The following is a 23,720-nucleotide window of genomic DNA, read 5'->3' on the forward strand; positions in this document are numbered from 1 at the left end:
AAGGTGGCGATGCAATGTAGGGGCGTGCAAGACGACGAGATGGGGTCTGAGGGCTTCTAGCCAGTGCGTTGTAGGCGAAAGTTTGTGTAGTAGGTGGTCCTGGCTGATGCGGTGACGCAGGGATATGCATCTGAACGGTATCAAGTCGGCGGCGCTTCACAGGACTCTCCGGGGAGTTGGCAGGTGCCGCAGGATCGGCATTTTCGCGCGAGCGTCGTCCGAGGCTCTGGGAAGCGCGGTTCGAAGGGATGTCGTCCCAGGTATCGTGTACGAAGGCCAACGGTACCTCTGACGCTCCTGCGCGCATTTTTTCTCGGTGGGGGCTTTGATGTGTATTTGTGCTGATTTGCCGTGTAAGTGGGAGTCGTGTAGACACGGTTGGATGCATATGCGGTGAAGAAGGCGGGGTGGCATGGTGTATGTGGTCCTCGTGGTTTTCGGGAGCTGGAACTGGGGGGAAGATGCCGGCTTGCGTCGCATAGGGTGGCACGGCAGGGTTGGGTAAGATGCTACGGTTCGGTGCATAAAATTGGAAAGAATTCGCGCGAAAAGCGAACTTCGAGTTCATTGTATAGCTTTAGTGTTCGCAAATGGATGCTTCGAGTCGTTACTTGGTGCGTAGCTAAGCCAGCGGCATTGTGGTGGCATTGTATATTGTCCCTTCTATATTCGGAAGGAAGCCTACTTAAAAGGGATATCCCCGAGGGGCTACAGCCGTGGAAAATAGCATGTGACGCAGAATCGCCTCATTCCGGGTTTCAGGGCGCGTTTGAAAGCAGACGTTCCCCGAACGTCTGCCATGGGAGACTACCGCTGGCTTAGCTACGCACCAAGTAACGACTCGAAGCATCCATTTGCGAACACTAAAGCTATACAATGAACTCGAAGTTCGCTTTTCGCGCGAATTCTTTCCAATTTTATGCACCGAACCGTAGCATCTTACCCAACCCTGCCGTGCCACCCTATGCGACGCAAGCCGGCATCTTCCCCCCAGTTCCAGCTCCCGAAAACCACGAGGACCACATACACCATGCCACCCCGCCTTCTTCACCGCATATGCATCCAACCGTGTCTACACGACTCCCACTTACACGGCAAATCAGCACAAATACACATCAAAGCCCCCACCGAGAAAAAATGCGCGCAGGAGCGTCAGAGGTACCGTTGGCCTTCGTACACGATACCTGGGACGACATCCCTTCGAACCGCGCTTCCCAGAGCCTCGGACGACGCTCGCGCGAAAATGCCGATCCTGCGGCACCTGCCAACTCCCCGGAGAGTCCTGTGAAGCGCCGCCGACTTGATACCGTTCAGATGCATATCCCTGCGTCACCGCATCAGCCAGGACCACCTACTACACAAACTTTCGCCTACAACGCACTGGCTAGAAGCCCTCAGACCCCATCTCGTCGTCTTGCACGCCCCTACATTGCATCGCCACCTTCGAAACCAGCGAAGTCCCGAAAGGTTCCGATTCTGGCAAGGTCGCTAAGAGCGCGCTTGGAGGCGATGGCAAGACGCGATCCTGTCGCGAAAGTGCTCCTCGAGGCCGGCTCGAGGGGATCTGCTCCTCGCCAAGATGTCGTCGTTGACCTAGAGGAAGAAGTGTCAGCGAAGCCCCCAGTCCGTCGCGTCTACCGAGCTCGCCAGCAAAAGCTCGACCTCTTCTTCTGGTTCCTCGAGCATGTCCTTGGCTGGACCTATGGCGAGCTCCTATACTACTCAGGACGCGGCACGGGAAAGGGCATGGCGAGCGACACCCAATATCACAAGGTGTCGCGCTTCTTCTCAGGACAGCTCGACATCGAATACTGCCCTTCCCGCATCCTCGAGATGTGGTTCTCGCACGCGTACGGTGCCGGTTGCTCGGATCCCAACCACCTCTACGCTTTGGAGCCAAAATACACGGACATGCGCGATATGCGCGCTTCACTCACGTCATTTGCTGCTCAGGCGGTAGCGCAGCAATTGGAGCGCGAAGCTGAGGTCGCTATTCGCCCCGAAAACGGACTGTGTGTCACGCTCGGAGAGAGGTCGAAGGCGTCGCAGAGGATTCAATGGCCGGATATTGGGGCTGGCACGGTCCAGCGTGTACGTGAGCAAATAGAGCGCCATCAGCCCTTGCTTTGGGGGATTGTCAGGCGGGTAAGCACGCGGAAGGCGCGGAGCCGCGAGGGGCTGGTTACTGTTCGAAAGCGAAGGCCTGTGGAGAATGTGAGTGCCCTCTTGTTGTGTAAGACGTACCACGGCTCACGCTCAAACCAGGTGGCTACAAATGTTATCAGTACTATGCTATTCTCGCGCTCGGACCGTGCCAACCTGCTTCCCATCGCCTCTGGCATCCTGCACTTTGGCTGTCTCGCGGCCTTCGACCTCTATCGCTACCACAGTCGAATTGGCAACATGCCCGCATACACGACGATCATGCGGGCGATGCGGCGGCTCGCAGAGCACTCCACTGCAGAAGCGCTGGCCTACGGATCAAACCCGTCAACTTTGAACATTCTTCGAGGAGATAATGTTCACAATTACCATCAGCATCGCGACCCCGGCATCGGCTTCGAGAATGAGCTGAAAACGGGCTACTACGGCGCGCTGTACGAAGCGGAAGACTACGTACCGGTCTCAGTGTTCGACATCGAAGAGAAGCGCCGCTATGTTGACCTTGGGAAGCGCCGCGAGGTCAACGTCGACATGCTTGTTGACCTCATTGACTTCAGACACCTGAATACCGTTCTGGCCTTGCAATGGGTTCAGGTTCTAGTTGACTACATCCCCGAGCTCTCGCACCTTTCCGCACCCCTTCGCACAATGCATTCCGAGCTCGCATCGAAGCTTCCGCTCCCGATCCGGAAGACAAAGATACATCCGCTTGGCTGTTGCTCCAAGAACGAGATGTTCTATCCCGAGCTTCGCGACGCCCATCTGGACATGCTGGATCAAATAGGGCAGACGCGGGAGAGGCATGGGACACACCTTGTCGTCACCGGGGGTGATGGTTACACATACCAGCGCCTTCTGGAGATGCTGGATATGCTTCAGTTCGAGGGCAACGTTGTTGACAGCCTCGAGATTATTCTCCCATTCCTTGAGGGCTGGCATCAGGAATTTACAGCCAACAACGAGATCATAGAGACACACTATGGCGAGCCCCTCACCGCGGATTATTCGACTCTTGGCCATAGCGCGGCCAAGCTGGGGCGACGGCGGCCAGCGGACCTGAAGAAGCTCGATTATGCGCAGGGTGCGCAGCTCATGTATCTTGTTCTCGATGCCCGCATGCTGGACTGCTGGAGGTAAGGCTTCATTGTCCGAAACGAGACGTGTACCTGACAATGTATTGCAGACTATCTTTCAAAGCGGACGACATCTTCGAATATTTTCGCGATAAGAAGCGGCTGGGGGCGCTACCGTCACTGCAAGCCCTTTTCGAAGATGCGAAGAAGCTTACCCGAGCGTACATGAGCCTCCGAGAGCATCAAAACATCCTCCGTGGCGATGGCATTGAGGAGCTTGGCATACCTATGGGAGATCGGTGGGATGGCGTCATCGAGGACGATTCCAGCAAGGATTTCAGCTTCATCAACCAGGGAAAACGTGCAGCTCACCTTGGCTCAAAGCGCACGAAGGGGCGGAAGGCCATGGCGCAGCCAGGGCTGCCGAAGAAAGGTGGTGCTGCACCTGAGGGTGATGAACGCGAGGGAGACCTGGCGCTTGCAAATTCACGCACCTTCATGCGCGCCGCTGCGCTCTCACGAGAGAGCATGCGTGCTGCTGCTGCTGGTGATCCTGGGCGCGTGTACGAGGTCACAAAGTACCAGCTATTCCAATTTGCGGGATCCTCGTGCACTAATTACACCGACTACCTCCTCGAGAAGATCATCTCATTCGAGTACGAAAGCAGCCCCGAAATGAAGACCGCTCTCTTGCAGCTCTCGCTTGTCAACCCTTCAGGTCGCGCCAACCACTTCTGCCATGGGGATCTTCTGCAGGAGTACTTCAACCGCTTGCTGGACTCCGTCGCGCAGCATAAAGGTGTCGACTATTCAGATCGCTTCTTGCGCGAGATCTGGTCACGGAACATCTACTACGTTGCCCAACTGAAGATGGAATCAATGCAATCCTTAGGGCTTGAGAAGCGGTCCGAGAAGCACACTCACCCCAGTACAAATCCGGAGATTCGCACGCTTCTTGCGCTTTACCGAGCGCACGAACTTCACTGCTTCCGTGCTGGAAGAGTCCTGGATGGAGCCGAAGACCGAGAGCGATTCAACAGAGGGCTTGACAACCTCCAACGCAGGAAACTGGCGAAGTTTGTGAGCAGGACATCCCGGAAGCGCGGCTGGGCGCGACGACTGGCAAAAGAAAATAGCCCGCAGGACGTAGATGGAGATGCCGGAGGTGCGGGAGAAGAACAGGAGGAGGAGGCGCACCTGGATGATGGAGCTAGCGAGTCTGCGGAGGACGTCGCACAGCCGGTGCGCCCCGGTGTAGCCTTCATTGCATTGAGCAATGATCGCCTCGTCATCCGCCCTGTCGACTTTGATGAAGAGGCGATTGAATTGTTGGAGGAACTGGAGAATTCACGCCGGCTGGTCAGCGAAGATGATGAAGGACCAGGAGATGAAGACCTACCACCCTCAGACGACACTTTGCCCTCCTTTGATGACCCGATGCTCGGGGGTACGGATGACGAGACTGCGTGAGCAGTACGAGTTGGAACTCGTAACTCGTGAGTACAGTCCACCGTATTCAGCTAGCTGCTGCAAAGGCACTTACCATCCTGTGTTTTAGCTGCATTAGAAAGGCCCGTGCCGCGGTGTTGCGCCCTGCTCGTGGTCGTCGACGGTGAGATGCAGAGCATCAACGTGTCCTTCACACGCGGCGGCGATTGAGCGTCGAACCGTGACAAGAAAGATCACGGTCACTCTTACTGGGTTCCCTCGCTCGGTCTGCGACGTATGCCGTGTCCCGCGCTCTTCTGATCTCATTCATCTACGATACACCTTGTTCTCTATCAGATTCTACAATGCCCCTATGTGACTGGTCAGTACCAGAGGCTCAAGTCCCCTTCGAAGAACTCCGGCGCATAGACCGGAGTCAGTGATCGTTCGAAAGCCTCAACCTCCTCCGCTGTCAACGTAAATGGCCTTAACGACAGATCCGTGGCAAGTGCGGCTTGACTTGCTTCGAAGACATCCTTCCGCCTCTTCTCCTGCCTGCGCTCACGCTCCCTCGCTGCCTTCTGCACTTTATCCCGGGCCCGCATATCCTCCAACTCCAGATGAATGGCACGCAGCCTGCCCAAGAGGGAAGTGCAGAACTGCCGGAGCCATCTCGCACCTTTGATGATGGGAGCAAGGGCCGGTGCGTCACGCAGTGCCTGTTCATCAACTTTTCCTGCTCGGTACGCATCCCATAGAGACGACACGGCATCGCAGTCCAATGAGGTCGCCAGAAGCGGGGTAATCTGTTCGATCCGATAGTCGGATAGTATCGTCGCCTCTGATGCGTCCTCCTCAGCAGGTATGCACCCCAAAATCTCCTTCCGCCACTCGGTAAGACGACGAGCGACGTACACACGCATGGCCGGCGTGAGCTTCTTGGTAGGCGGCACGTCTGCCCCCGGATTCGTCGTCTTCGGGGCTGGCGAGTCCAACTGTTGTGTGGGCTCGGTGACACAACCGCTGCAGGTGCACGGTGAGGGGAATCGAGCGCGCGGATGGGTTTGGCAGCTGCGACAGCCACACGGCGCCTCCTCGGGATCATTTTCGTACTGTGCGTCGATTTCCTTCACCTTGCACGCAGCTAGAACGAGGCGGGGGATTGATGTATCAGGCGGCCTCCCATCCTTCCGATCTTGAGATTTCTGTGCGTGCACCGCCGCTATGACCGCCTCGGGTGCAGAGAAGACCTTGGCTGGCACGTAAAGAATCAACCGCGGGTGTGGGACGAGGCGAAGATTCCTGCCAGCCCGCCCACCCTTCTGCCAAGCGTCGTCTATGTCGACGGGATCGAGGACGACAACCGTGTCGATATCTGACACATCTATCCCGACTGAGAGCGCGTCTGTGGTTATCACGACGATTTTCGACGAGGAGATGACGAGGCGGATGGTTTCTGTGTTGAACCCATCGCTATGCAGACGGTTGTACGTGTGGGGGCGGTTCGTATGGGAAGGGTTGGGCCATCTCGACAGTAAGTAGTCCGCAATTTTGCTTCCCATCTTGATGCTTTTACAGAAGACGAGGACCTTGCCAGGAGTATCAACAATCCAGTCGAGATCGGGGAAGGACGTGCTCTGTTCGTTGTGGCGGAAGGGTCGGACGATGACCTTCGTTTCGTAACGCGCGTTCGAGCGTTTTATCGCGTGGAACTCGCCCGCATGAAGCCCGAGGAAGCGACAGACGTCGGTCTGAGGCGATGCGCCTGGCTCGCCCTTGCGCAGCGTTGCTGTGAAGGCCAGAAGCGGGACCCGCTCGGCAAATAGCTGCCGTACGTGTCCGATCTGCTTGTATTCAGTGCGGAACTTCTGACCCCACGCATCTAGCAGGTGTGCTTCATCCACCATGAGCGCAGCTTGGCGGCGCTTGAAGTCCTGCCTGTCCAGCAGTCCGCGACGGACACCCGTTGACACCAGCATCTCCGGGGTCATCAGCAGGACTCGGTGGCACACATCGGCCGCCTCCGTGAATATATCACGGCCCTTTGTCTGCAACTCCTCCTTCCGACTCTTGTTGAGAAGGAAGCAATCGATGTTGTACTTCTTCAGCTTCTTCTCCTGTGCAGATAACGTGAGAACCCCACAGCACGCATAGAAGGACAGAAATACCAGATCCTCCTCTAACGCGATGGTGGGACATATGACCACAATAACCGGGTCTCGCGGCACATCGGCCTGAGGACAGAGCGCGGGATTGGCACGTAGCGCACCGAGGATTATCGCAAGCATATAGATATACCCCGATTTTCCGCTGCCGGTGTACGTGACTGACAGGACACTCACGCGGTCGAGCGCGTACGAGAGGGCTTCAAGTTGGTGGTCATGGGGCTCAATCGCCACAGTGTCCTGGAGTATCTTCTTGATTAAGGCCCGACCTTCTTCGGAGACGAACTTGAAGGGCATTTCCGTGGCGGGTACACTCATATGCCGCTCAGAGGAGCCCAGTGATGTGTTCAAGTTGTATTTACTACCGTATTTGGAAGGGAGCCTGCCTAAACGAGATATCCCCGAGGAGCTTTTACCGCGGGAAAAGTCATGTGCCATCAATTGTCCTCATTCCGGTTTCCCCGCCGCGTTTGATAGCAGACTAAGCCAGCGGCATTGTGGTGGCATTGTATATTGTCCCTTCTATATTCGGAAGGAAGCCTACTTAAAAGGGATATCCCCGAGGGGCTACAGCCGTGGAAAATAGCATGTGACGCAGAATCGCCTCATTCCGGGTTTCAGGGCGCGTTTGAAAGCAGACGTTCCCCGAACGTCTGCCATGGGAGACTAGGACCGTGTACAATTTGAGGCCGAATTCTCCAACACTTACCTCTGCTGGCTCGAGGATTCTACTGCTCATGCCTTCACCGAGTTGTCTCAATCAGCCCGACATTCTGCTCCTCATCTGTGAAGAACTACGGTCTTCGAGCTCTTATGGTTCCTTGGCCGCCTTCGCGGCTGCAAATTCTCTGATCTGCGATGTTGCGTTGGACGTGCTCTGGTCAAAACAAAAGTCGCTGGTCCCTCTCTTGAAAATACTCGTAGACTATCGAATTGTACAGTGGGTCAGGCCACCGACGCTTGTGCGTACAGCCTGATAGCAATGCATAAAATGGCACGACTACTTACTCGTGTTCCAAAGATATTACAGGAAACCATTGATTCGGTGGCATGGGCACGGATGAAAAACTATGCCGCGCGAATAAAGGAGCTCGAGTTGCAAGCACGCTGCGGAGCGCTCTCCATGAAATGTCCCGAGTTATCTCTGGAAGGCCACTTCGAGATCGACATTGAGCGGGCGACTCTCGAAAGGGTGTCAGTGCACGCAGAGCCGACGCCCATCTTCCCTCGCCTCAAAGTCCTTGATTGGACCATGCCGGACCCCGCCCTTCTACCGCTCGTTCCCATGTTATTTTCCCCCTCGATCTCCAAAGTCAAGATACGCTCGATGCATTGCGCTTGGCTGGTCCGTCGCCTGTCGACGTTCTGCCCGCGCCTGACCGAGCTGAGCATATGGGGCAATCTGCTGGAAATCACATTCCCCTTTTCCAATATCCTCACCGATGCGCTGCGCCAATTACAATATCTGGAGTCTGTCGATATTTCCACCATGCGTCCCGACATCCTCTTGCTCGTGGATCAGTTACCGTCCTTGCGGTCGCTCGAATTCACCCTCGGTATACAATTTACGACTTATGTGGATGGGAGGCCCCCGCCGTCGCGGCTTGCCTTGACGAGACACGTGCCACACGTTACTATCAACTTGGAGAACCCGGTCAGCTTGGATAGGTTCTTTCGCATTGTGCATCGTCCGCTGAAGATCACGGCCTTCGACGTCCGTTGCCACGAGGACAGCAATTGCGGGACTTTCGATGCTCGCCAACATAACTTGGAGGTCATCGCGCGGTCCCTCGATCCAGCATACGTCCGGCAGATCATCTACTACCACGACTGCGACATCGACCTGGATTGGGGTCCCGTTCCCGCCAAATCCCTCTTGCTGCTCACTCGACATCCGCATCTCACGTTCCTCGGCGTGGATTGCTGGCTCGACGTCGGTGACGCGGATCTCATTGCGCTCGCGCGGGGACTTCCGCTGCTTGAGTTCCTTGTCCTGGACACGCATGCTTCGCGGCTAGCGACGGGGCACCGCGACTACCTCGATCTCGAGGCACGCAATGTGCGCACGACGCTCGCGGTGCTGCCTGCCTTCGCGCACCACTGCCCGAAATTGCGCGGCCTATGCATTCGGCTGCAGGCGGTGAATGTGCCCCAACTTCCCACCAGCTCGGATGAGGCACCTCGAGTGCAGCATCCTGTGCGCCTGTATTTCGCAGAGTCCCCCTTGGAAGATCCAAACGCTGTGGCGCTCTTCCTCAAGCGGGTCTTCGTGCGAGGATGTAGCATCGCATCTCGGCCTCTGCGGGAGGGTATGCACAAACAACATCTAGATCACTTTTGGGAAGACGATGGAGATACCACGAAGGAATGGCCGGTGGGAGAATGGCTAGTTGTGCGTCGGAGGCTGTTGGAACTAGCCGAGGGCGAGGTTTGAGGTGCCAAGCTTCAGGTGTGGATGCTGCTTACGTCGTATAAATTCACGAACTGACCGCTGGGACCTTCTGAGGATGATTTGTAGGCAGCGCCAAGGCTCAGGCTTGTCTACGGGCTGTTTCTGGCTTAGTTCATGAAGTTCAACCGTAGGCACATGAAAGTCTCGTGACACCCGGCCAAGTCACGTTGACCGACGTCGGGCTCGAACTTCTGGTCTAAAAGAGTGGAAGGCAACGCTGTTGGCTAGAAGGCGCCGCCTACACATCATGAGTATACCTTCGTAGTACCTTGCCAGTAAGTATTGAGCTTCGGAGTTCTATGACCCTGCCCCAGCGCCACTGACCACTTGAGTTCTTGACCGAGAAGGCCGCCTATAGAGACGCACGTTCGTTGACGTCTGTTCTGGACTGCGCTGGCCAACTCGCGTGAAGGTGGCGACCAGCCCAGCCGCGCATCACAAGCCCGTCGCGACAGACCAGAACCGACCCCCGCAGGGCCCCTGCCAAGCCTGCGGGGCACGCCGGCAGCCCCCCGCCAAGGCGCGGGGCCGCGCCATTCAGTCAATTGAAACCGCGACGCGCAGCGCAGGCCCTCCCCCGCCCCTCTTTCACCTACGACCACCATACTATCGACCATGTACACCGGGGAGGCCTCTTTGCAAGTGGAGCTGCGCGGCGAGGACCGCTCGTCGCGGGAGGAGATGAGGGCTGCCCAGCAGGGATCGGGCACGGCGCGCCCCCGCGGGGCCATGCTGCCGCCCCGCGCGCTGCTCGTGGCGCTGTCGGTCCTCGCGTGCCCCCAGGCGGCGCGCGCGGATATCTTCGAGGATGAGGATGGGGAGTGGCACATCGGGACGGGCGCGGTCGCGGGGATCATCGTCGGTGAGTGGCGCGCGCGCAGTGATCGAAGCATGTTTGTTGACGAGTGGTCTTTGTCTCGTGTTCCCCTCCCCTCGAACTCTGCGGATCTCGCGTCTATCGACGACTGCCTCGCTCTATCTCCCCTCGTCATGCTTCCCCAACATCCTCGACGCTATCCCCCTCGCTTTTGCTTGCTGCATACCCCATCGCAGGCGCCGTGTTCTTCGTCATTCTCTTTGTTGGTGGTATAATTTACCGCCAGCGCCGGGCACGTCGCGCAGCAGGCGGGCTTCCCTTCACCGGGCAGCCGCCATACGCCTCGCAGGTCCCGGCGCCCTCGCCTCTCTATACCCCACGCGCGGACGGGGGCTTTGGCGGTCATCCGTATCCGCAATCATTTGGGGCGCAGCAATCGCCCGCATTCGGTGCAACCCCGATGTTCGGGGCTCCTCCGATGTACGAGAATGGCGCGTATGGGGGCTACGGGCCGGACAAGTCGGGCGCGTTTGTTTCTGTGAGTTGATTATGTAGCGAGGCGGGTGGCATTGGGTTGGCTGACGTGTTTCTGCTAGGACGCGGGCGTCCCGGGGTCGGCATATCCTCCGGCGGCGCATCTGGCGGTGAGTAGAATCATTACCCTCGTCAAAGTTTTATAGCTAACGATGCTGTTCAGGACAAGTAATCTCATGTTCAGCCAAGTGACGGAGTGCCTGCGACCGAGGGGCACCTGTTAGGCCGGGCGCCTGACCACTTCACCTTCACCCACAACGGTGCCCCCGTGTCTGCCTCCTCCCGTCTTTCATCCTGCTCTCCCTATCTTCTCATGTCCGCTTTCTCGTCTCGCGCATCAATCATCGCTTCACTGCATCGCATCCTCAATCACACACATCATGGTCTTCCCCCCTACCTCGCTACCTCGCTATCCCACACCCTACCCTTCATCCTACTACCCGGACCACGCATCTGACCGCCTGGTGCATACCTCAAATGGACTTGTAAGTATGATTGATCGTATTTTCTACACCTCGCTCTTTCTGCTTCTGCTATCGTATGTTTCGCCTCTGATCTGTCCTTCTTCTCGTCTGGCCATACCCATTTCTTTGACCTCATTTATTGCTCTGCCCTTTCTGACCATCACTGACACCTGCCCTCTCAGGTACTTACGCGCGGTAGCCACTCTTTACTGACACCCAACTGCAAGAACACTGTACTCCTAGTCGCCATCGTCTATACCTGGCGTATCATCGTCGTCTGTTTGGCTTACCCGCGTCGTCTTACTCGTTGGCACATAGCTGCCATTGACGCTTGGGCGTCATCGTCGTACCTGGCGCATCGACCTACACATCGACCTAATTATTTCCGAGTCGTAACTTAACGTACGTGGATGTCTGCCCGCCCTCGGTGGACTTGTGCAAGGGCTGTACAGGTCTGACCGTCGAGCGTGGCTATTGTACTACCACCCGCTGCTGCGACTTACGTGCGTTCCCGTGGTCCGGTGGCGGGTACGCAATGCCAATCGTTGTATTGCTGCTCTGGCGAGCGACCAATTTCTGGAGTGCTGCACCGTACAATACTGACCAGTTCGCAACCTCATTGAATTCTCCACTACACAACTCGCAGATCTACCGACCCCGACAGCCGATCAAGAGGGTTACCCTCCCTCGGATATTTGTCCCTCACAGAAGGCCGACGACCCGGACGACCCTTGACAAGACATGCTTGGCTCGCGCTACCGTTGTCTTTATCGTGCCAAGGATGAATTGTGGCGACTTGGAACTTGCTCGGCATTTTCCGCGGTGGCTTCTCGTCCGATCGACCCTCCTTCCTCCCGATTTGCCTGTTTGCCTGCTTGGCCGAAGATGGCGCCAAGAATCCGTCCTGGCCGAGGCCATTTCTATTCCGTCTTCGAGGGTGCGACGGTCTACCCTTGCACGTCATCGGCTAGCGTTTGCCTGGTCATCTGCCGCGACGACCAAGACTTTTGGAGGGTCTCGACAGTGGCGACTACGACTTGTTGCAATCGAGTTTCTGTCTCTTTCGGGGGGCCGATACGACTAGCTGGATAACGGAGACGGGCAAGTCTTTGCGGACCTCTCGCTAACGGTGATCTGGTATCTTCGAACCGTCACAAAAACCGTCAGAGGATCTGCGATTGAAGTGGACTGAATCCTTGAGCTTGACTCACCCCTCTCGAACGCTGTCGACGACCTCGACCGCGCGCCAAGAGGTATACTTCCGGGACGAGAGTAGCTTGTCATTCAGCGGCGTCCGGCTGGTCTCCCGAGACGTGCGCGGCGTTCCCGAGACGAGCATGTCTTGGACTACATAGGGAGCGTCGGTGGCCCAAGCGTCTCTTCACTGACCGCCATGACCATCATGAACTCATCATTATCATCAACATCTACGACGACGCGGAGGCGGCGCGCACGCTCGTCCGCGCATACAGTGCCCTCGGCGCCCATCACGCATTCACCACCTCCACGCACTATTCTGCCTGTCGCGCAGTCACACCTCACACTGTGGGCGCTCCTATTGACGTGTCCTCCATCCGTGCACGCGCAGTACTTCTACACGAACACCCGACATGAGTTATCGCCAGGAGCTGTCGCGGGGATCGTCGTAGGTGAGCTCCTTTCTTTCCTTCACACAGATCGTCATGCTGAACAGAATCGTTCAGCCGCCGTCCTCGTCGTCCTATTCTTCCTCGGCATGTACCTCTACAGCCGACGGCGCCATCGCCGGGCAGCGCTCGTGCTACAGCGGGTGAATAGCGAGCCGCCGATGGAGGAGACTCAGGCTGCGCCGAGGCTGGTGCATTTTCCGGAGAGGCCGCAGACGGCGCACAGTGTGGTGAGTGACACGAGATATATTTCGCATGGGTGGGAAGCTGACGGTGAACGCAGGGGAAAGGCGGTATATTGAGGTCGTCTGTTTGAGTAGTGACTTCGAATACCTCCCTTTCCTGAAACTTTCTAACCTCATCGTCCTTGTGTACAATGGTTTAACTACCTCTATACTCCTCTCGACTACTTACACGACTTCCAATGTCTCTTGCTATCGCGTTATAGTTGCTCTGCACAATGTATGACACCCGACTACTACCGATTCTACTAGAAAATGAGACTCAGAGACGATAAGCTAAAAGCAATGAAGAGCCAAGCAAACACAGGAGTGAAAGAGCGTAGGATATCTCCCTTCCCCTAACCAGCGTGGCTGTGCCAAGCTGTGGGTCCAGCGCACCGCCACTCGGTGAATAGCCTTTCTTGGAAGTGTTCCCACCCCTGAGCTGGGGGCTGGGTCACTCGCGACGTCATCCAAGACCGGACAAGACAGCCTCACCCCACGGACCTTTATCACGACGCCATGGACGGGCAGTGCAAGTTGCTTCTTGCTTTCCCCCGTCATCTACAACCACCACCTTCGCCTCCAATATCGGCACAACCGCCCAAGCATCATGACCTTCACCGACACACGCACGCTGAGAGCAGCGGCGCTCGGCGCACTGCTGGCGCTCCCGAAGACGGCGAGCGCGCAGTACTACGATCCGTACCGCCGCCGGAGGACGGGGCTGGCGAGGGGGGCGATTGCTGGGATAGCGATTGGTGAGTAGATTTCTCCTGTCCCCCGCCATCCGCCAAACGTACTCTCCCTTCACCGAACATGCTCCACCTTCGCCGCACTTTGTCCCCCTTCACCGAATCTCGCTCCCCCTTCACTAGAACCTTGTCGCTGACGACCCATTCCATCTCACAGCCTGCGCCTGCCTCGCCCTCTTCTGCTTTGTCCTTGCGTTCTTTCTCCGCCGGAGGCGCCTGAGGGCCTTCCAGGCGAGCAGGATCAACCACGTTGAGGCAAGGCCCGTAGCCTTCCAGCCGCCCGCGTCGCAGTGGAACTACCAAGGCCCGCCGCCGAGTCAGCCGAGCTACACCGGAGCCTACGGCACTGGGCAGCCGAACTACCCCGGTCAACCAAGCTACAACGGCTCGGCGCCGTACCAGGCCGAGCAGCCAGGGTACAAGGCATATGAGGCCCCGACGTCACCGCCCCCACCCCCGCCGGCGTATGATACGGCCGCGGGCGCGAAGGACCAGACGTCGTTTGCACCGGTGAGTTCGAGGAAGTTGTGAGGTGTGGAGGGAGTTGAGGCTGATATAAATGTAGCCCCCGGGGTCGCCGCCCGCAGGAAGCTCGTCGCAGTACGCGCCGCCCCCTGGGCCGCCGCCGGCTGCTCATACGACGGTGAGTCAGGACGATTCTAGTCGAGGTCGGCACGGGTGCTTACGCTTCGAAGGGCAAGGACGACGGCAGCTTCATTGGCGGGTTTAGGCGCCCGAACTAGATGCTGCACGAACGCTCCGGTGCATCCTCCCATCATTGCTAAGAGCGCATTCTGCTTGCTTTGACCACCATGAATGAAGAATATAAAGTACCAATACGATGAACGATTTCTGATTCCCCTTCTGCTTTTGCCTGTTTGTAGCCATGGTTCGCATGATACCTTACTCCTCTCTCTTACTGTACCGTATAGCATCGCCTGTTTATTCACGAGTCGACATTGTTACTTTTCCGAAGTTCGATGTGTGCGATGCTGCCTTTTGAGATGTCCGAATGACCATAACGCCGGGCGAGAGCAGGGCAAGAGGCGATGAGCAGGCGGACAAATACGCGCAAATACGAATCGACCAAACAAAGATGAGCAAACAATCCGAGGCGGGCTCGCAGGACGATCTGCTTGTAAGGAGCGCGTCATTGTGGCCTCTCGATGACTTCGTCGAGGCTCATGTGATGCCCGGGAGTGCCTGTGTGCGCCGGAGGTCACGTCGAGTGGAGATGAAGCCGAGGAAAGGATGACGGCTGGGAGATGCTGGCGGTTAGGAGGGGCTGGCGGCTAAGAGAGGGCATTCAATGGCTTCAGGAATGACGCGTTAGTTGCGGGCAAGCAAGGATGCCAAATGTACATAAAGAGGAGTCGTGCATCAGGCAAAGCCATAGTAGAATCCGAGCGCACGCCAAAGGTTTATTGAAGAGGTCGTGCTGCTAGTGTACATTTTCATGAAGATCGCTGGCTCCATGCCGTCGCGTCATTCTACCCTGTGTCTTTACTCTGCAACTGTCATAATGCGCCGCGCGACTACTTTCGTAGCGCAAGGAATAGGTAGTGCGGTCGACTATTCCTGCGCGGTGAAGGGGTTTGCGATTTGCTCTGAGCCGTCGACGGGGCTGACGAGCGTGATTGTGGGTCCCCGGAGGACGGCGAGGCCGAGGCTGCGTTGGTGGGGTTCGGGGACTAAAGAGGAAGGAGAGCGACGGTGTGAGGACGTTCGAAGGTAGGAAGGACGTATGAGAGGGTTGAGTTAGTTGCAGAGAAGGTATGCGACCATGCGGATGGGGAGGGGACGAAGGTCAGAAAGTAAGCAATTTTGATATTAGAAAGCACGCACGCAGTACATCTTCGGTGACCTCGTCCAGAACGAGGTTTAATAGCTGATCGTAGCCCTTGAGGAGACCGGTGACTGGGAGGTACGAAGTTAGACGCCAGTGATTGAGTGAGGCATGAAGAAGCATCATAGTACAAGAAGCAAACGAGTAGTAGGAGATGGAAAGAATTCGACAGAGGGGCCATGGAGTTGCTAAGAAAGGTCTGAACTCACCCTCGCGTCCCCCAGTAAACTTGACGCGTATCCTCTCGTTCACGTACTTCGAGAGATCGAGGATCGCCTCGCGACGAGGCTTGTCACCTCCTGGCGGGGGAGGTCCTCCACCACGTCCACCTCCACGACCGCGGGATGCACCGCCTCCTCTGCCCTGGAAACAGCGTCAGCGATGTGGGGAAGACGTGATTTAGAGGGCGATCGTGTGCGCGACGGGGAGGGGATGGAAAGCGGCATGGATATGAGGTGTGGAGGAAGGGTATGTGTATATGTTTTCAAGAGAGCGATGCAGATAGTCTGGACAGAGAAAATTGAGACATACACGGTCTGCCATTGTACGAGGGATGGGGGAAGAGCGTAAGAGAATGACTTCCTGATTTGGACGACGCCACATGAAGGGTCGTCCGGCCCGGTGAACGTGACGTCGACAAACGCGAGCGCGAGTTGCCGAGTTGAACTTGTCCTGAACGTCGAACGTACTCGATTGCTGCTGTGCTGAAGCCCACTTATATTTTCTTCTCTGAATTATATCTACTACTCTGTGTCTGCTTTCCCCGCGCTGTCGGACAACTAACTATGTGCGGTCGCTTCGCCTTCGCTCGCTCTCGGACGCAGATCCGCCAGAACGTCGCCGAGGACCTTGGCCACGACGTTGACGAGTGGGTTGACGAGGACAATTTTCACCCTCGTTATAACGTTGCTCCGCGAACATACAGCCCCGTCTTGCGCTCAAGGGACAGTTCGCCCTCTTCGTCGAGCAGCGGCGCGTCTGAAGCTGGCGACGCTGCAGGACCTTCACAAGGCTCTACTTCTCATTCTGGCGAGCCTCACTTTATCCTGCACTCTATGCGGTGGGGCGTCGTCCCGCATTGGAGCAAGGAAGACACGTATCAGATGAATACCATCAATGCCCGCGCGGAAAACCTACTCGAGGGTGGTGGCATGTGGGCCAGCCTGAAGGGGAGCAAGCGGTGCATTGTTCCATGTGATGGGTGAGTGATGTAGTTGAGGGGATTGATGTGATGGATAGGGAATTCGCGCGGGAGAGACCGAGCGCGGTACAACGCGTGCTGCTTTGCAGCGCCTGGCTAATGCGCACTGATAGATACTACGAATGGCTCACCAAGTCACCAAAGACAAAGCTTCCACATTTCCTGAAGCATAAGAACAACCATCTCATGTACTTTGCCGGTCTTTGGGACTGTGTGCACCTACCTAGTGCGTATTTCCCCTCTCATCATCTCTTCTCGCTCGTGTACGTCCAACCATCCCTTGGCCCGCGAGCTCTTTAACCAACACGCGCACTCCGACTAACTACCCTAATACAGACTCTCCAACGCCCCTCTATACCTTTAGCATCATCACCACGTCCGCGCCGTCCGCCTACGCCTGGCTCCACGACCGACAACCTGTCATCCTGTCGTCGGCGAAGGAGATTGAGACCTGGTTAAACCCGACGCTAGCGTGGGGCAGTGAGCTGGCGCGCTTGCTTGAGCCGTATAAGGGAGAGGAGCTGGACTGGTGAGCAGTCTGTATCGCTGTTGCTTTCCTTTTTCTCTTCGCCCTCTCTTCATACGTTAACGACCCCCAGCTACCAAGTCCCGCAAGAGGTCGGCAAGGTCGGGAACGAGTCACCGGCATTCGTGCAGCCAATTGCTCAGAGGAAGGATGGGATCAAGGCGATGTTCAAGAAGCAGGTCAAGAAGGCCGATAAGGAGGTGAAGCGAGCGGCGAAGGTCGCAGAGGGAGACAAGCGAGCGCGAACGGTCAAGAAGGAAGAAGACGACGTCGCAAAGGTCGAAAGCGGTATTTCGGACGCTACTTTGCCGCAGGTGAGGGTCGAGCCAAACCATCCGCTGGCCAAGGGCGAGGCGAAGTCACCCGCGGTCAAGCAGGAGGTGAAGTCGCCCCAGAAGCGGAAGCGCAGCTCGAGTCCGACACCGAACTCGCAAGGGTCACAGGCGGCGCCCTCGACGCCGTTGAAGAAGGTCAAGACGTCACCAGCGGCGAGCTCGCCATCACCCAAGGTGTGTCCCTCATTGAGCTGCGTGAATCGCAAAGGATCTGACGGAAGGCGATTGCTAGAAGGGCAAGGGCACGCCAGCGAAGGATAAAGAGATATAACTGCGTTCTTCAAGAAGAAGTGAGGACGGCTGGAAGAATTCGATGCACTCTTGGCGGTTTTTGGGGCTCTAGGTGATGGGCATATTCACCATTTGGACCCCTCTTCCTACATAGTAAGCCACCGAAAATCATGGACGGGGCTTTGACGAAGCTGACATGCTATATTCCAGGTCGCTTATTCCGTTGTATTTCTTGCGCAGAGCGTATATTCAACCAGCAGGCTCATCTTTGCAGACAAGTTTGCAGACGCATCTTGCAGGCGACATCGACCAAGCTGGCAACATGGAAAATGAACAAGGGATGCTACCCTTCGATTTCCCGACGTTGACGGTGACGCGTGCTTCTGGACGCTATGTGGAGTTGATCTTATTCTTACCCTTTCATGCCGACAATAATCGAATGGATGCTGAGCTCACGAGGGCATATACAGCCACACGACAACGTCGGCGCCGCGCCTCACCGATGCTTTTACGGTCATCTTTCAATAGCGCGGCGTACAGTCGCATCACGTTCAGACTGCCATGATGTACACATTTGGAGAGGCATCGCCCCATCTTGACGTCTCACTCACTTTACCAGTATTCAGCCATGGTCACGAAGACGATTAGTACTTTATGGAAGCGAACGCGCTTGTCCACAACGTTATAGCCGGGGAACTAGAACTTGGAGCACGCCATCGTGCCTTTCCAGCGCCCGACGGCTGGACAGGGTGGATCGTCGGTTGGTGGGCGACCCTGTGAGCTGTCACCAATTCTTGGGGTAGAGGTACCACAGTATATAAAACAGCGATCTTTGAGCGTGGAAGGTCAGGACGATATCTTCTTCCTACCTCTACACTGAACGCACATTCACCAGAGGTATCATGTCTCTCAGCTCAATGGACCCCTACGCCAACTTCGAGCAGACGGGCTGGAAGAGCAAGCCCGCTGCTGCGCTCTCTGAGGATGCCCACGCGACGTCACTACCTCCGCTCCCCATGCCTGGAGGCGCACCGGTGAGTTCTCTCGTCCTTGACCACCACTGCCACGATTGAACAAGGCGTACAGGCACCGGACCCGCAGTACGACGTTGTCATCGTAGGCTCTGGTCCGGTCGGATCCACCTACGCGCGCATGCTCGTCGAAGCTGGATACAAAGCCGCGATGTTCGACGTTGGGGAGATGTGGGTAACCTGACTCAATGCTGATCCTCGTTGTTGACGCTGTCCTCTCGTATAGTGACTCCGGAGTGAAGCGAGGCGCTCACAAGAAGAACGTGAGTGTCTGCTCGAAAAAACGGCGACCCCAGACTCAGCCTGCTGCCCCAACAGCTGGTCGAGTATCAGAAGAACATCGACAAGTTTGTCCAGTACGTGCTCGTCATGAGTGACGGGCGCTGAAGTTGCTAACCCAGTCATTTGAACAGCGTTATCCAGGTGTGCATACCATATGCATACGCGTCGAGCGCAGCTGACATCTAGTAGGGGCAGCTGATGCCGGTCTCGGTTCCGGTGAACCAGCTGGTCGTCGACAACCTCGACCCGGGAAGCTGGCAGGCCTCAGCGCACTTTGTCCGCAACAACGCCAATCCAGGTACCATGCTTATCACATGTCGTGCACCGTTCACGATTCGACGCTTTCTCTTCAGGCCAGGATCCCTTCCGCAATCTTAGCGCGCAGGCAGTGACTCGCGTCGTCGGGGGCATGTCCACCCACTGTATGCTACCTGGTACCTCACCTCTATCCTTGAAACTGAGGATTGCCCAGGGACTTGCGCGACTCCTCGATTCCAGAAGGCGGAGCGTCCCATGCTCGTGAAGCCTCCGAAGAACAATAATAAGGCGGACGCGAACGAGGAGGAATGGAAGCGCCTCTACGACAAGGCCGAGGGCTTCATCGGGAAAGGCGATGACCAGTACAAGGAATCCATTCGTCACAATCTCGTGCTCGAGAAACTCAAGCACGACTACTCTGGTCATCGCCAGTTCCAGCAGATCCCTCTGGCCGCTAAGCGCGTGAGCCCGCGATTCGTCGAGTGGAGCTCGGCCCATACCGTCTTCGACCTCGAGGATCGTCCAAACAAGGAGCATCCCAACGAGCACTTCCATCTCTTCCCGGCGGCGATGTGTACCTCGATTGAGCGGAGCTCGGACGACAAGTCGATCGAGGCTATTCGCATCAAGGACCTGCGCGGGAATGGCGATGGGTATAGGATCAAGGCCAAGATCGTCATTCTTGCGGCAGGGGCGGTGCATAACCCTCAGGTAAATGATATTTACTTGCTTTGATGCTGCTCCTTGCTCATCCAATGCCCTCAGATACTCACCAGCTCCGGGTTCGGCAAGCTTGGCGCGCCGAAGAGCGCCGAGACGCCCGCTCGCCTACCCTATCTCGGCAAGTTCATCACGGAGCAGACGCTGGCGTTCTGCCAGACAGTGATGAGTGCCGAGCTCGTCAACCTCGTCAAGTCCGACATGAAGATCTCGGGCACGCCGGGAAAGCCGGACTACAATGTGACCTGGGACCCCAACGACACGAAGAACAAACACGAGAAGTGGTGGAACGACCGCGTGCAGGCTCACATGATGAAGCACCAGGAGGATCCCCTGCCCATTCCCCTCGATGATCCCGGTGAGTGCGCTTACGAGGGCTAATTCGCCTTCGATACCAACGCGCTTGCAGAACCCCAAGTTACGACGCTCTTCAACGACAAGTTTCCCTGGCATACTCAGGTACCGTAGGCATGACGCACGTCATGAAATATGCTGACGATGTTCTGGTAGATCCATCGCGACGCGTTTAGGTACTGCTCTTCCCCACCCGTTCATGGCTGAGGTCACTGATCCATCTGTAGCTACGGAGCCGTTGCTGAGAGCATCGACACTCGCCTCGTCGTGGACTGGCGCTTCTTCGGGCGTACGCATCCGGAGGAGGCCAACCAAATATGGTTCTCAGACAAGATCACGGACCCATATGGGATGCCGCAGCCGACCTTCAACTTCCGCTACCAGTCAGCGAAGAAGCCAGGCGAGTCGGAACTTGAGGCGTCGCGGATGATGGCGTAAGTGCAGATCTATGCACTCTGACCAAGGCAATGCTGACTTGCACCTTCTTAGTGATATGTGCGCCATGTCGTCAAGGGTCGGCGGGTTGTATGTCCACCACTTTGTTGGGACGTTAGCGTGACTCTAACTATTGATCTATAGCCTCCCTGGCTCCAACCCGCAGTGGATGGAGCCCGGGCTCGCGCTTCATCTAGGTGTGCGTATTCTTCCCTCGATTAGCAGGTCCGTGTTGCTCATGAACCACAGGGAACGCATCGCATGGGCTTCGATGAAAAGGCGGACCGTTGCTGCGTCGACACATACTCGAAGGTGTTCGGCTACGGCAACCTCTTCCTCGGTGGCGTCGGGAACATTGGCACGGCATACGCGTCGAACCGTGAGTCCGCCATATCGCTCGTGCGCACGCTGGCTCAACCGCTGGTAGCGACTTTGACTGCCATGGCATTGGCCATTAGGAGCTGCGAGTATATCATCAAGAATATCCCAAAGGGCCCGGCGGGTAGCGAGCAACATGAGGATTGAAGTGTTGGGTGTGACACACCAGCGACTTGTTGTACTATATACTCGAACACGATTGCATTTGTGTGCTAGTTTCTTCCGAATTTATGTTGACAACGGACTTGTTATTGCAAGATATAAGAGTGGGGATTCGATGAAGTGGAGATGTATATGATCACGCAGGCCAGTGACTACCGCCAACAAAAGCGAAATGAATGTACAAACAGTCGTTCGCGAGGGCTATACAGAACTACCGGCACCTCTCCGCGGTCAGAGAGACCTTGCCATCCCGCAAAGGCCAAACTTCGGCAAGACGGTCTCTTTCCCCAGCCGAAGGCGCGCCGTCCAGAGCTGCTTGTAAAGCAGCTTCAACGGCCTTCTTGGTCTCCTCGTACTTGTCTGCCTCGACGAGGCCTTCGCTCTCCGGATTGATGCCAAACCGAGTCAGGATGCCGTCGCAGATGGACTCCGCATGCTGATACGACTGCAGCTCCTCGTCAATCCTCTGCGCCTCGTCCTGCGTAAAGGGAAAGGGGAAAGGGATAGTGGGACCGCCATCCTCGGATTTGCCCACTATTGGTATCCACACATCCCAAACCATCTTCATGCTCCAACGCGCATACAACAGCGCCTCATAGTGCGAGCCCGCAGTGATGGCGGACGAGGGCATTGTGGTCAGCCGCAGGGTGCTTGCACCGCCGTCCAAGGAGTAGAGATCCCTTGCCAGTTGCTCGTCGTGGTGTTGGAGAAACACCTCGTGCGTAAACGCCCGCCACGCGCGGCGCAGGATATGTTGTGCGCGTTCCTGCTCCTCGGGGGAAAGCTTGTCGTAGCTGTCAGCCAGCTTCGGAGGGGTGCCAGGACCGTGCACCACGAGCTCTGTCCCCTCGTCGACCTGGTAGGCCGGTGGTACTCGAAACTGCCGGTAATAAGGGGCGACGACAGATCCCTGCCAGTCGATGATGCCTGAGATAGACGGCTGCTCCCCACTCTCATCGATGATGATGTTGCTTGAGTGTAGGTCTGGATGCCAGAGGGAAACGGCCATACGCAGCGGCGCAATAAAAGGGACCAGCTTCTCGTATTTCGAGATAAGGCCTTGGTATGTGCCATTGGGATCGTCTTCGAGGCCAGCATCTATGCAAGCGCGAGCGCACTTCCCAACAGCATCCATATACGCACGATCGTCGGGCCCTGTGTGTGCAATCAGTTTTACTTTGCTTTGCAACGCCATGGTTCACTTACAAGGTCCCCTGTCGATATTCAGAGCGGATCGCCCGGCGCGCCAAAACTCGCGGTTGATTGTAGGCCCTATGCAGAAGCGTGTGGAGTTGGGAGTCCAGTATTCCTTCTTGCTGTGCAAAGGCCAATCGCGACGAAGATGGTCGGGGACATCATCCTTGTAGTACAGCGCGCCGACGAGGTTGAAACCTCGTTCGCTAAGAATGGACTCGATGGTCACAATGGTGGGTAGAACGCGGATGAAGGGGTCGCTCTCCAATTGCGTATCGGTCTTGTCGTAGTACTGAGAGAGAGGAACCCCTGGAATATTCTCATACATGATATATTCTGTGCCAACTGGCGTGTTTTCGGCGTGAGAGGACCAGGATCGGACCCTTGGCACCGGTATGCCCAGCTCGGTGCGGAGGTAGTCGAGCGTTGCAACCTCGCTCGCCGTGCAAAAATGCTTTGGCCCCGCGACCGGAAAAGGAATCTTGACTATGAACTCCTTTCCATTATCGAACTTCAGGCTCAGAACGCGGTTGAAGGTCCCTTCAAGGGGATGAGGTGTAGCACGGTACAGATCATAGGCCGACTGACCGTCGTGAATCTTCCTCAGAGACGTGCATCGCTTTGCGTTTGCAGACCGCGTTGCTATATCCAAAAGGCCCCTCACGTTGTACGGCACGTAACGAGCAGCAAGTTCTGATGACAACGTCAGACGACTGTCCATGAGCAAATGGTCGAGGGGATGCATACGTTGCTCGTTGTTGTACAACCATCGGTATTTTGTCATCGAAAATAGCTCTTGTTCATCTAGCAGTCTCGCCATGAGTCCAAACAGCTTTACGTGCAATGATACCGTCCATGACGAACCGTATACCGCGGTGTGCGTTCTGCGGAGGGATATGGCAAGATGGCCCTTGCATTTCGATAGCTTCAGTGACGGTGATGCCAACGAGTGAACAATGGTCTTCAGCATGAGTTTTCGCGAAGAGGTATCGCAAGGGACCTCAAGGCAACTTCCTACGCAACACTGGATGGAGGTTCAACCAAAGCCT

The 23,720-nt window shown here is 56.5% G+C and overlaps 11 protein-coding genes across 11 annotated transcripts; 8 read left to right on the forward strand and 3 right to left on the reverse strand.

Moving 5' to 3' along the window:
* Positions 1-1,137: 1,137 nt before the first annotated feature.
* Positions 1,138-4,706, forward strand: SCHCODRAFT_01174966 (uncharacterized protein; the record flags this gene model as incomplete). The annotated part of the gene is made up of 4 exons (XM_003028292.1): positions 1,138-2,012; positions 2,142-2,214; positions 2,266-3,296; positions 3,347-4,706. The coding sequence occupies 4 exons, from the start codon at positions 1,138-1,140 to the stop codon at positions 4,704-4,706; spliced, it is 3,339 nt and encodes a 1,112-aa protein (XP_003028338.1).
* Positions 4,707-5,047: 341 nt separating this feature from the next.
* Positions 5,048-7,126, reverse strand: SCHCODRAFT_02752102 (P-loop containing nucleoside triphosphate hydrolase protein; the record flags this gene model as incomplete). Its single annotated transcript, XM_050347256.1, has 2 exons — positions 5,048-6,781; positions 6,833-7,126. The coding sequence occupies 2 exons, from the start codon at positions 7,124-7,126 to the stop codon at positions 5,048-5,050; spliced, it is 2,028 nt and encodes a 675-aa protein (XP_050198172.1).
* Positions 7,127-7,555: 429 nt separating this feature from the next.
* SCHCODRAFT_02638725 (uncharacterized protein) lies at positions 7,556-9,600 on the forward strand. The gene is made up of 2 exons (XM_050346041.1): positions 7,556-7,791; positions 7,851-9,600. The coding sequence occupies exons 1-2, from the start codon at positions 7,567-7,569 to the stop codon at positions 9,261-9,263; spliced, it is 1,638 nt and encodes a 545-aa protein (XP_050198173.1). The 5' UTR covers positions 7,556-7,566; the 3' UTR covers positions 9,264-9,600.
* A 77-nt stretch (positions 9,601-9,677) lies between these two features.
* On the forward strand, positions 9,678-11,120 carry SCHCODRAFT_02638726 (uncharacterized protein). Its single transcript, XM_003028005.2, has 4 exons — positions 9,678-10,143; positions 10,335-10,636; positions 10,695-10,742; positions 10,796-11,120. The coding sequence occupies exons 1-4, from the start codon at positions 10,011-10,013 to the stop codon at positions 10,802-10,804; spliced, it is 492 nt and encodes a 163-aa protein (XP_003028051.2). The 5' UTR covers positions 9,678-10,010; the 3' UTR covers positions 10,805-11,120.
* Positions 11,121-12,475: 1,355 nt separating this feature from the next.
* On the forward strand, positions 12,476-13,226 carry SCHCODRAFT_01216147 (uncharacterized protein). The gene is made up of 3 exons (XM_050341268.1): positions 12,476-12,745; positions 12,800-12,972; positions 13,026-13,226. Exons 1-3 carry the CDS (start codon positions 12,490-12,492, stop codon positions 13,056-13,058), a joined length of 462 nt encoding a protein of 153 aa, XP_050198174.1. The 5' UTR covers positions 12,476-12,489; the 3' UTR covers positions 13,059-13,226.
* A 235-nt stretch (positions 13,227-13,461) lies between these two features.
* On the forward strand, positions 13,462-14,756 carry SCHCODRAFT_02638739 (uncharacterized protein). Its single transcript, XM_003028006.2, has 4 exons — positions 13,462-13,724; positions 13,876-14,228; positions 14,284-14,361; positions 14,414-14,756. The coding sequence occupies exons 1-4, from the start codon at positions 13,577-13,579 to the stop codon at positions 14,459-14,461; spliced, it is 627 nt and encodes a 208-aa protein (XP_003028052.1). The 5' UTR covers positions 13,462-13,576; the 3' UTR covers positions 14,462-14,756.
* On the forward strand, positions 14,397-14,805 carry SCHCODRAFT_02070558 (uncharacterized protein). The gene has a single exon (XM_050341678.1). The coding sequence runs from the start codon at positions 14,535-14,537 to the stop codon at positions 14,769-14,771; it is 237 nt and encodes a 78-aa protein (XP_050198175.1). The 5' UTR covers positions 14,397-14,534; the 3' UTR covers positions 14,772-14,805.
* A 239-nt stretch (positions 14,806-15,044) lies between these two features.
* SCHCODRAFT_02638741 (U6 snRNA-associated Sm-like protein LSm7) lies at positions 15,045-16,130 on the reverse strand. The gene is made up of 4 exons (XM_003028294.2): positions 16,096-16,130; positions 15,774-15,927; positions 15,564-15,635; positions 15,045-15,409 (listed from the first exon to the last, which is right to left on the reverse strand). The coding sequence occupies exons 1-4, from the start codon at positions 16,105-16,107 to the stop codon at positions 15,291-15,293; spliced, it is 357 nt and encodes a 118-aa protein (XP_003028340.1). The 5' UTR covers positions 16,108-16,130; the 3' UTR covers positions 15,045-15,290.
* A 143-nt stretch (positions 16,131-16,273) lies between these two features.
* SCHCODRAFT_02638747 (DUF159-domain-containing protein) lies at positions 16,274-18,129 on the forward strand. The gene is made up of 6 exons (XM_050346042.1): positions 16,274-16,765; positions 16,879-16,991; positions 17,102-17,294; positions 17,365-17,800; positions 17,859-18,010; positions 18,068-18,129. The coding sequence occupies exons 1-5, from the start codon at positions 16,350-16,352 to the stop codon at positions 17,895-17,897; spliced, it is 1,197 nt and encodes a 398-aa protein (XP_050198176.1). The 5' UTR covers positions 16,274-16,349; the 3' UTR covers positions 17,898-18,010; positions 18,068-18,129.
* A 578-nt stretch (positions 18,130-18,707) lies between these two features.
* On the forward strand, positions 18,708-21,745 carry SCHCODRAFT_02638753 (pyranose-2-oxidase). The gene is made up of 16 exons (XM_050346043.1): positions 18,708-18,891; positions 18,944-19,059; positions 19,115-19,151; positions 19,207-19,244; positions 19,302-19,311; positions 19,360-19,468; positions 19,524-19,592; positions 19,643-20,139; positions 20,194-20,506; positions 20,558-20,607; positions 20,659-20,678; positions 20,730-20,936; positions 20,992-21,027; positions 21,082-21,136; positions 21,187-21,316; positions 21,365-21,745. Exons 1-16 carry the CDS (start codon positions 18,760-18,762, stop codon positions 21,460-21,462), a joined length of 1,917 nt encoding a protein of 638 aa, XP_050198177.1. The 5' UTR covers positions 18,708-18,759; the 3' UTR covers positions 21,463-21,745.
* SCHCODRAFT_02752110 (uncharacterized protein) lies at positions 21,689-23,686 on the reverse strand (the record flags this gene model as incomplete). The annotated part of the gene is made up of 5 exons (XM_050347257.1): positions 23,536-23,686; positions 23,419-23,475; positions 23,260-23,364; positions 22,684-23,211; positions 21,689-22,632 (listed from the first exon to the last, which is right to left on the reverse strand). Exons 1-5 carry the CDS (start codon positions 23,639-23,641, stop codon positions 21,689-21,691), a joined length of 1,740 nt encoding a protein of 579 aa, XP_050198178.1. The 5' UTR covers positions 23,642-23,686.
* Positions 23,687-23,720: the final 34 nt, after the last annotated feature.

This window comes from Schizophyllum commune (assembly GCF_000143185.2).
Source record: "Schizophyllum commune H4-8 unplaced genomic scaffold SCHCOscaffold_11, whole genome shotgun sequence".
NCBI lineage: Eukaryota > Fungi > Basidiomycota > Agaricomycetes > Agaricales > Schizophyllaceae > Schizophyllum > Schizophyllum commune.